The following is a 12,101-nucleotide window of genomic DNA, read 5'->3' on the forward strand; positions in this document are numbered from 1 at the left end:
TTCAGATTCAGTCTCCGTCTCAAAATACAGTAATATACGTTAAATAAATTGATGCATTTGTGAATCCAAAAACATCAGGCCTTTTAATATCGCTGTTAGATGAAAAATAAAATAAAATAAATTATTAAATAAATTTTTAAATTCAAAATGTAATTTAATTAAATTTAATTATATAAATTTAATTAACCTCTGTTTTTCTTCTGCCTCATCATGAACAGTGTTCAGGGAACCTTACACGGTTCGCGTGGCGGACCAAAGGTCCATGCGGGGCAACGTGGCCGTCTTCAAGTGCCTCATCCCCTCTGCTGTGCAGGAGTACGTCAGTGTGGTGTCCTGGGAGAAGGACACTGTCTCCATCGTCCCAGGTAAGACATACCTTGCATGGTTGGGCTCCTAAAGTAACAACAGATTTGAAATCTGTTATGTTTTCATTCATTTTGTATGTGCAGTAGATCCTAAATCTGTAAAGGAAGCCTTTTTGCACTTGCAGTTTGCAGTTTATTTACTTTATTTATTTATGTCATTTAAAGGACGGGAAGGTCATTCTGGTTTCAAAGTGTGGAAAACAACTGGTGTTTTTTGGAAGTCCAAACAGAATCCGGTCAGCATGAGTAAACATTGTTACAAACAGATTTTATCATATTTAAATCTATTCTGCACAAGTTTGCCCCACAATTCAGCATGGAAAATGCTAAATCCCATATGGTTATAAATATGTTTTACGGTGTATAATTTAATGCCTTATAGGTTGGTGACCCTCTTACTGGCAGCATAAGGAAAAAGGTTTTTTGACTATACAATTACAATTTACGATTGCGTTTTTTCATTGAACATTCATTTGAGGTTTTAAAATGAAAATGAAAGCCCTTCTTCTTGATTTTAAATTTACCCTAATATTCTCATTATGGTCCTAATTCATTTTGGCCTTTTTCGAAATCTCTTGTTGTGTCTGGATGGAGTGGAAACAGAAAAATAGGACAATTCAACAAAATGGAGCTAAATCAAGACATGTAATGCCTTGTACGGATGATTCTCACTCATTCCAAGTATTGTCTAATGTTGTATGCGTGCAGCATTACACAAAGATTTTCATGGGGGTAATGTCCAGGGAGGTTTGTCTGAGAAGGACTAACATGGTTTCAAATTCAGCCTAAATTAAGGTATGACTCAGTACGCATAACTAGATTGGGACCAGATGTTGGTTCATAGTTTTTGACAAACATATTTCATGTAAATCACAGGGAAAAAATAGTTTGATCTTTTATGTTTCATAATGGTGTACGTAACATATCTAATCGTGTTTGGATTTGTGCCTCTAATACAGTGTTATTGTTGTATAATGTATCATTATAATTAAATTAATAGTTTATTTTTATATTTTAGTTTTTGTTTTAATCTTAGTAGTGCTGAAAATCCTTTATGTAATTTGGTGTTCACAGTCATAAATAGGGTTGCAAAAGGGTGAAATATTTCTGGTAAGTTTCCGTAAACTTTCCAAAAATCCCTGGAAGATTCCAAAATATCCTGGGATGTTTCCGAAATTTACTGGAAATTTTCCACCTTTTTTCAATCCTAGTCATAAATGACCCACCTTATAAACATTGCACAATGTTCTCGCATTATACTATATTATCACCAAATCTTCATTTTTTATTATTATTATTATTTATTTTTTTTTTAGGAACTGCTTGAACAGGTTTATCATTTATCTGAGTGTATACATTTGTTTAATGGGGGGAAAAAGCACTGCTGGTGGACAATTTTTTCAAAACCTGTGCAAACTGAAACAAAACAAGCTGATAAAAAATGTAATCCGATATTTGATAATAATATAGCATAACTAGAAATTGATGACAAAAATCACCCAAAAATGTGTGAAAAAAAAAATAAAAAATGAAAATCCTGTCAATAATAACCCTCATGTCATTCCAAACCCTCGAAACACAAATTAAGAGCTTTCTGACTCTGCATAATGGTGCTCTCATGAATGCACAGTGGATACTGATGCGCAAGAGAAGAAATTATTGAATAAAGTTGTGATTTTTGTTTTCTTTGTGCACAAAAAATATTCTTGTAGCTTAATAAAATTAAGGTTTAAACACAGATGTCATATGGTATATTTTAACAATGTCCTTACTACCTTTCTGGGCCATGAACATTTCAGTTGTGTTGCTGTCTGCAGGGTCAGAAAGCTCTCGAATTTAATCAGAAATATCTTAATTTGTGTTCTTACAGTTTTGGAATGACATGAGGTGAGTAATTAACCCCCAAAGACAGAGACAGTGGCCGGTGGCTAAAATAACTATTGTTCTCAAATGTTTAATAACTTTTGAACTACCAATTCAATTTGAATGCTTTAGTCTCGTAATGCACAGAGCCTACTCTTTTCAGTGATATCACATTTGTCTCATTTGGATATTCAGAGTCTCCGTAGTGAGCGTGATTACGTCATCAGATTTCCTCAGCACTGATTCGTCAGATGAAACCAATGCATTTCGGTTCTCTCAGAGCCCTCTGAGCCAAACAGGAACGATTGTTGATGCCCCACCCCTGTGCCCAGATTGGTTCAAACTGTAATCTATTTAACCAATAGGTTTTAACCAATAGGTTTTGGTCTTTTGAACCACCAATTAGCAAGTTTCTTTGGAAATCTGAACAAACGCAAGGTGAAAGTAAAGTGCGTCTTGCATACATGAAAACAAACGCAAAATAACACGTTTGCATGACAGCATTCTTCAAAAAAGCACAGAAATACTCACGACAGAGCCCTTTGACATAACACAAACCAAAAACAAGGATGAAACAGCAGTACATATTGGATAAAGCACTGGAATTTAGGTTTTCGCGCCACTAGGCAATGTCCCGGTAAAATAAATTCTGACGCAGACTACAGCCAGCAGATCGATTTTTTTGGTTGTTATATTACGTAACTAATTCTCATATAGTTTGTAAAGATTATTTGCACTATTTTTTCTGTTGCACTCTGTATATTTCTCTCTCATTTTGTGTGTAGTTTGTGAATAATTTGGACCGTTTATATTTTTGTTGCACAAGACAATTTGTGCAATTGTTTTCACTAATTCCTACACTATTTGTGTTTATTGTTCATACTCAGATTAAGAATATATTTATCTAAAAAGTATTTTTTTTTACTGTGTTTTGCTATTATATAACACGTTTTTAGACAGGTCTATATTGTCAATAAACTAAATAGGCCTGTTTTTAACTGAAAAGCCCCTATAATAATATTGTAATATATGCTATATCTTGCTTGGGGAATGTTATGTATAGACAAAATTTTATTTGGAAGTGTAAAACACATAAATACAAATTTCTAAAGAAAAAAAATCTAACTTCAGGAGTTTTTGTTTAAGTACACAGTAAAAAAAAAACAACATCCAATTGTTGCTAGCGTTTTTCTAAAATTCTGGAAGTTCACTCATTTTTAGAGAAAACAAAAAGAAAATTGTAATTTTTAAATTAGCTAGGCATAAAGTTAAAGTTCTTATTTTTATAATGATATATGACAATTGATGATGACTGCTAGAATAGGTCTGAGAAAAAAAAAAAATGTACAGGTGCCTCAGGTGTCCCAAAAATGTTCTAGGTCTTTAAGAGTTAATGACAGAATTTTCATTTTTGGGTGAACTGCCCCTTTAATTGGACAACAAAGTGTATCATAACCCTGAAAACTTCTTCCTTTTAGAGGGCTCAACACTTAATCAGGGTGTTCAGACCTCCCCAGTAACTCCCGCCCTGTATATGTGTGTTTGTTTGTGTGATAAATCCAGTCTGGTAGTGGACAAATGCTTTTCCACTTTATCAAATTCCCTCTAAAGGCAGCAAAATGATTCTGCCAAGAGTGCTTTGTGTGTGCGTTCAAACAAGATAGCAGTTTTCTTGAGTAGCGGACTTCCTAGCTCAAGTGGCGGAGTGTGTGTGTGTGTGTGTACATTTGTGTGAACCCTGGCCTTGTAGTTGATTGGAAAATCAATAGGTGCTGCTTACACCGGCCAAGTCAGATGGAATCAGTGACTAGAGTCTCTCTCTTTCTCTCTTTGCTCAGTTCATCTTTCTCAATGGAGGTGTGCGTCTCCCTGCCCTTCACACCGGAGCGCTCATTGATCCGCTTTAGCCGCTGTGTCAATGTGTATCAGTATAAGGGGTCCAGAGGTTTCCAGCAAGTATCGATTGATTACATGCTTGGATTCCCCTCTCTCTTGTCATAGATGTGAACTTGTGAGTGGTCATCCACACGATATGGGGGATTGTGGGAAAACTTGTGGTGACGCATATGTTTGTGTGATTCCAGGTCAGCGCTTTTGTTGTTTGCTTCTCTCTCTGTTGTGTAGCATTGTTGTGGCTGACCGTGACTTCCAGCTTAATTGATTAACCAGTCGCTTTAATGGATTAACAGAAGGTCACACTTCCAGCTCTAGCAAACTGACTCTGACACTCTTTGCTTAAAGATTACCCAGCACATCAATCGAGCTAAAAAAATTCAAATGATCTGCTTCAGCATGAGCAAAGCTAACCCTCTGGTTTATCTTGATAAATATAATAGACTTTAATTATGTTGTGGAATAAAGGAAGGCTGCTTAAAAGGATTTTTTTACAATGTAATGGAAGTGAATGGTGACTAGTGTTGCCAAGCTCAAAAATCATATAAAAAAACCCATCATAAAAGTGAAATATATATATATGAAGTGTACACTATATTCAGAACTTCTGAATGCATATGAAAGGATACAAGCCAAAAACCTAAAACAGAAAGTGTTATTTAATGAAAATCTTAACGTTATTGACATCATTGAGAATTAGATGAATGGGAGGATTGCAATTTTTATAATTAAAATTATTATTAATAATAATAATAATAATAATAATAATTATTATTATTATTATTATTATTATTATTATTATCATCATTAAATATTGTATTCATTAATTAAATCAATAATGATTAATAAGAAATGTATTAATATATGAAATTGTATTACATTATAATCATTCAAGTTTACATATTTTATTAAAATTTGATTTATAATACATATTAGATTACAATTATTGATACCATTCAAAAGTTTGGGTTATTATTATTATTATTATTATTATTATTATTATTATTATTATTATTATTATTATTATTATTATAGAATGTAGTTTTTAAATAAATTGATACTTTTATTGAACAAAAGGGGCAGTGAAGTCCCTAAATTTATTTATGAATTCTGTTCTTTTGAGCTTTATTTTATGAAAGAATTCTGAAATAAATACATAAACGTAGCACAACAGTTTTCAACATTAATAATAATAATAATAATAATAATAATAATAATAATAATTATTATTATTATTATTAGTAGTAGTAGTAGTAGTAGTAGTAGTAGTAGTAGTATTATTTATAAATTATATAAATTATTATTTATATTATTACATTTTAATCATCCATGTTTCTACATATTTGATTATAATTATTGTTACCATTTAAAAGTTTGGGGTTAGTAGAATGTATTTATTTATTTATTTATTTATTTATTTATTTATCATTTTTAAAGAAATTAATACTTTTATTAAACAAAAGTGACAGTAAAGTTCTTTTTTTTCATTGTTATAAAATATTTATATTAATTATGTGAGCTTTCCTTTTGAGGATCATGAAATAAATAAATAAATGTAGCACAACTGTATTAATAATAACAACAACAACAATAATAATAATAATAATAATAATAATAATAATAATAATAATAATAATTATTATTATTATTATTATTATTATTATTATTATTATTATTATTATTATTATTATTATTATTTTATTTATTACTTAAATCAATAATAATCAATAATGAAGTTATTATTGTTCAAAATTGTTTGATTTTTTTATTATTTTTCAATCATCCAAATTTATACATATTTGATTATAATTATTGTTACCATTTAAGAGTTTTGGGTTAGTAAAATGTATTTATTTATTTACTTATTTAAGAAATCAATACTTTTATTGAACAAAAGTGACAGTGACATTTTTTTTTCATTGTTACAAAATATTTATATGAATTCTGTTATTTTGAGGATCCTGAAATAAACAAATAAATGTAGCACAACTGATTTTAACATTATTAATATTATAAATAATAATTAATGTTTCTCGACCAGCAAATTAGCATATTTGAATGATTTTTGAAGGATCATGTGACACCAAAGATGGGAGTAATGATGCTGAAAATTAAGCTTTGCCTTCACAGAAATAAATTACATTTTAAAATACATTAAAATAGAAAACAGTTATTTTAAATTATAAAAAAAAAAATTAATATTTATTTTATTTTTGATCAAATTAACACAACCTTGGTGAGCAGAAGGCCATCTTACCATCCCCAAACTACTGAACAGTACAAATTTAACCTGTTATAAGAATTTGAGAAACCTAAACCTGACATGAACCCCAATAGGTTCAGATCAGGAACTAGAGCTTTCAATAAAATATGTTACCATGGCAAATACCTAAAAGAAAGAGAAACTGGTAATTTGACGGTAGTACTTTTTTATTAATGGTGTAATAGCGGTAGGGTTCACTTGTATGCGTAGGAGGGCCGGAGAGAGTGTGTGTATGTGTGTGAAGCAGTAAGCTGATTTCTGCTGTGTGACTCATGTTTAAGATGGCAAGATGTGTAAGAGGATCAGAGAGAGCGGTGAGGAGTTAGAGCAGGATTTGCAGGTTCAATTACACTGCCTGTCATTAGTCTACTCTTGTTTTAGCTGGGAATTAAAAAAAAAAAAACTTACACCAGGCCAACATGCAGATTTTCCTCACCACCGTCTCAGTTTGCCCCACTGACTTCTATTGTTCCTAAATAAAGCCAACTATTATTATTACAGACTAACCTTAAACTAAACTCTGACCTTAGATGTGAACTCATTCTTGTATTATAATTTTGAGCTGCAGCTGCCACAGAAATTACACACTTTGCTTTTGACTCTAAAATACAGCTGGCATTTATAAATGTGGGGAGAAATCAGAACAGATTTGGAGAAATTTATCATTACACCAATTGCTTACCAATGGATCCTCTGCAGTGAATGGGTGCCATCAGAATGAGTCCAAACAGCTAATAAAAACATCACACATAACCCACATTTTAACTTCAAACCATTGCTTTTGGCTAAGATATAGAGTCCTCTGTTCATAATATTGCTTCCTTTAGTGAAAACGTCATCTTGCCTGCATCAGGAGAGAAATATGCATAGATCAAGCACTGTTTACAAGCAAACATGGTCCAAAACCATTATGTCAGTGGGTTTTGATGTGAGAGGACAACAGAGGATGGACGTTTTTACTACACTCTTAAATGTAAAGGTGCTTTAAAAGGTTCTGCCATAGAAGTACTGTTTTTGGTTCCAAAAAGAACCATTCAGTCAAAGGTTCTTTAAAGAACCATCTCTTTCTTACCTTTTTTTATAATTTGAAGAACCTTCTTTCGCTACAAAGAACCTTTTGTGAAACGGAAAGGTTCTTCAGATATTAAAGGTTCTTTAAGGAACCATTTAGACAAAAAAGGTTCTTCTATGGCATTGTGAAGCACCTTTATTTTTAACAGTGTAGAAGAAGCATTATAATGGATTATGGACTTATATTTTGGTCAAAACACACTTTTCCCTTTACAAGATGTTAATTGATTATTTTGTGGATTATTGTGATGTTTTTATCAGCTGTTTGGACTCTCATTCTGACGGCACCCATTCACTGCAGAGGATCCATTGGTGAGCAAATAATGTAGGGTCACATTTCTCTAAAACTCTTTCAATCAAGAAACAAACTTATCGATATTTTAGATGGTTTGAGGGTCAATAAAATGTTAGCAAATTTTTATTTGTGGGTGCACTGTTCCTTTAAGTAAAATTTTCTTAGCTAGACTGGTTGATCTTGGGGTCTCCCTCCACTTTAGCCCCTTTTTGAAAGTGTCATTCAGCCATTTTGCTATTTCCCATTGATGACACTGGGATGAGGTTCATAACATCCAGGCAATTCCTGTGTGAATTTAATGAAATGCAAAAAAGATGGAGGGATGCTAAATTATTGATCTGAAATGGAAAAGAAATAAAGAAATAAGCACGTCAGCATGTGCGATGTGGGATCATTATGCTGATAGGACTATTTATATGAAGGGCGAGGAAAAACTGCATCTTGTTTGCAGTAAATCTCAAATAGTGGTGCAGTTTGTGAGTGTGAGTGTTGATGTGTGTGGCTATAGTTCCGAATCAGCTTGACACTTCAAGGAAAATGAAGCAAAACTGGAATAATCTTCTTGTTTTTTAGTGATAAAATATATTTTAGCTGTAAAAGCCCACGCTCTTATTCCATTGTTAGCAGGATGAGCCCACTCAATATACCTTTTCTTTACAATCCAGTAAAAGACACACTGCTGATCTGTAATAATCAAGCTCTCCACTTCCAGTCGCCCCTTTGTCCCCATTTTCTTGTCCTCTGTTAGTTTAGCATCACTGGTGTATTCCAGCAGCAGATATTTTTGCACTATATTAACATACATACACTATTAAACTCCATGAGTGACAGAAAGTGGCCGCGCTGCTGCTCTCTCAAGTGTCAATATTTGACTACCTGATAAGTCCAAGACTGTAGCACTTGGATACATATACACAAACTGGGAGAGAATAACTAATCAGGTGAAGAAAAGGTGAACATTTTAAGATCAACGCTTGAATGTAATGAAAGTAAATGAGGAATGGCTCTGTCATTAAAGTGGATCCTCTGCAGTGAATGGTGCCATCAGGATGAGAATGACAGTTCAAACAGCTTATAAACACATCCTGGCGCCATTAAAGGTCCGTATAGACAAATTTGTTTGCTGCGCAAACATTGTGGAGGGAAACAGGTCAAATCCATGGACTACCTGATCTTATGATCAAAACTCATCTGTGGGAATTTTTTCGCAAGACGTGAAATATGTACCAATACGTACATATCACTGCAGTTTCCAAAAGAAATGAACACTAGAAGTGGTAAAAACCAAGCACTTGTAATCGTTTTTGTACACAGTTATGATTACAGCTCCATATGTTTTGCTTTCTGAACGTAACAAGCTTGCCCGGTAGCTCAGCCGGCACAGAATTGGATTTAGCATGCGGAATGCTTGGGTACAAATCCTGTAAGTCACGAAAGAGCTGAAGTTTGAAAAACCAGCTAAAGCGGCATTGCGATTGCGTTTTTACGTCACATTCGCTTTTTGTTCATACTATCTGGTATTAACACTTGTATGTTAATTTTAAGAATGTCACATAGCATTAGAGTTATAGCGCCACTCAACGGACTGCAGTGACACATAAAAAAAAAAACAAGTCACATAAAACGTACCATATGTACGTTCATCTGTTCCAAGGAAAAAACAAACAAACTCTCTTTTAGCGCCACTCAGTGGACAAACGTACATGGCGGTATGTATTCCACATCTTGCGAAAAGGTTCCCACATTTGTCATCATGAGATCAGGTTGTCCATGGAATAAGAGAACAAAAAAAGTTTTCCCTTTGGATGTCAGAATCAGAATGCAAATCATTTTTATAACATACTGCCGTCAAAGACGCCATTTAAAGTTAAACACAGTCATTTGAATAGACAGACCATGGATGAGACCTGCTATGATTATTTTACTTTTAAAACATAAATTTGATTTAAACTTCATAATATTTACATATGCAGTCCTACAGTTACAGATTGAAATATTTAAACCTTTAATATTTTGCATAACATTTACATATTTTACATCAGAATTCTGACTATTTTTCTCGCAAATGCAAGTTTATATGTCCAAGTTCAGAGTTTATATATCAGATACAATATCGGAATTGCGAGAATAAAGCTAGAATTTTGAAATATGAACTCAAATGTACTTTTATTTCTTCTTTTATTCCATGGTTTCCATAGACTGCTTCTTGAAAACTGTCATTTTCTGTCACCCACAAAAACGTCTTCACTGTTTGCGAACACTGAGATTCTGAAATCATATGATAGCTTTTTATGAGAAACAGACTGAATTTTGAACTGTTACTCACTGATAATCTAACCAGATCATTAAATCAGTGATTTGAACTTGAAAATGAATCTTTCAAATAATTTTGTGAACTGGATCAGCAGGATTTTTACTACAATTTTACAAATCTATCATCAGTTAATCACCCTCATGTTGTTCTAAACCCAGAAGACTTGGATTAAACCACACATTTCGTATGGATTACTTAAAAAAAAAAACAAATATGAATATTTTGGAAGCAAGTTTTGGTTGTGAGGGACAGAAATCTCTCAGGTTTCATGAAATATGTAATGATTTGTGTTTCGAAGATGAACAAAAGACTTATAGGCTTAGTACAACATCAGCGTGAGTAAATGACAAACTGGTCTCATGACAAAAACGTACCTCTGGGAACTTTTTTCGCAAGGTGCAAAATACGTACCGCCATGTACGTTTCATGATATATTCAACGTGAGTTACGTTTCATGTGACGTTGGTTTTGTATGTGTCACCGTAGTTCTGATTTGAAATGTCCGTTGAGTGGTGCTAGAACTCCAATGTCGTTTTAAAATAATGTACCATCTGCATAGTATGAACAAAAGTGAAAATTATCTTGTTTGTCGATCTTCCATCTTTCAGCTCTTTCGACGTTAGTCATGTTTTTGACGGCATTCATACCCAAAGTTTCCACATCTTTGTTATGCCCAGAAAGCGAAACATATGGGGTTATGGCTACACTGTAAAATGTTATTACCAGTTTCAACTTAAAAACTGGTAAAAGCAGCTGCCTTACAATTTTACATTAAATCAACTTAAGTCATTTCAACTTACAAGTTAAATCAACTCATTTTTATTGTAATAAGTTAAAATGACTTGTAGTTTTAAGCTGATTTAACTTAAAATTTTAAAGCAGCTGCTGAACTTTTTTAAGGTTTTTAAGTTGAATCTGGTGAAAACTTTTTACAGTGTAGAAAGGATACAGCTGCTGCCGGAAACTAACAATAATTTACATTTTCTACCGATTAGATTGTGTTTCATTAATGTCTACACCTACCCCAACCACTAAATTTAAACCTACCCCTTACAATAATGCAAAAACAGTAATTATTGAGCTGTAATCATAATTTAGTACGAAAGCGAGTACAAGTGCTCACTGTTTTACCACCTCTAGTGTTCATTTCTGTTGGAAACTGCAGTTATATGTACTTATTGGTACGTATTTTGCATCTTGCGAAAAAGTTCCCAGAGGTACGTTTTCGTCATGAGACCAGGTAGGTAAATAATGATAGCATTTTTATCTTTATGTGAAGTGTCCCTTTAAATTTTTGCCTTGTCTTCACAGATGATATTATATGACTTTTCAAGACTTGGAATATAGTATATAAGTGTTGTATGAACTACTTTATGAACTACTTATTCACTTTTATTAAATATTGAAAAGAGTAGTTTGGATATTCTTCAGAAATGCACCTTGTGTCTTCCTTGGAAGAAAGACAATCATGTAGGTTTAGGACAACAAACAAGATTTTTGGTTGAACTATCGCCTTAAAGTGTTCCTTTTAGCCATTGGTGTCAGTTTGTCTGGAAAAGTGTGAAATGTATGCACCAGTGTGTGTGTGTGTGCAAGTTTTTATCAGGCAGTTTTGTTCAGATCGTTCTCCTCCTCTTCTGTAAGCCCAAAACAGTGTGAGTTTTATCTTATCTCCATGGCAACGAGTATAAAACGACGATCGGAAAGAGGAAGGTGTGAGGATGCATCGCAGTGTGATTTTTTTTTTTTTTTATTAGCGTACCACCACGGCGCCACACACATATACAGTCCAGTGCTTTCACAGTTATGCGCATGCCACAAACACATTCCGAATGGCTGACAGATTTCCTGCTGAGAGGGGCATAAACTCCAACCTGGACAGACTTCCCTGAACCAAACACTTCTGCAGAGAAAGCTCAAAGGAAAAACACTGAATGAGAGAGCAGATTTAGAGGAGGAAGTGAGTAGATCCGTGTTCAGGTTATTTTTGAACAAGCGAAAGTGGACTGTGTCTGTTAGAGAAGTTAAGATGCTTCT

General features: G+C 33.3%; 1 protein-coding gene across 4 annotated transcripts in view; it reads left to right on the forward strand.

Annotated features, from left to right (window-relative positions):
• Positions 1-247: 247 nt before the first annotated feature.
• dscaml1 (Down syndrome cell adhesion molecule like 1) overlaps positions 248-12,101 on the forward strand; it is a 125,805-nt gene continuing 113,951 nt past the window's right edge. For all 4 annotated transcript variants that reach the window (XM_073817521.1, XM_073817522.1, XM_073817523.1 and 1 more), the window contains exon 1: positions 248-365. In XM_073817521.1, the coding sequence (XP_073673622.1) occupies positions 263-365 (103 nt within the window). In that variant the 5' untranslated portion in view covers positions 248-262. The remainder of the gene's footprint in view (positions 366-12,101) is intronic.

The sequence above is a fragment of the Garra rufa genome, chromosome 14 (assembly GCF_049309525.1).
Source record: "Garra rufa chromosome 14, GarRuf1.0, whole genome shotgun sequence".
Classification (NCBI taxonomy): domain Eukaryota; kingdom Metazoa; phylum Chordata; class Actinopteri; order Cypriniformes; family Cyprinidae; genus Garra; species Garra rufa.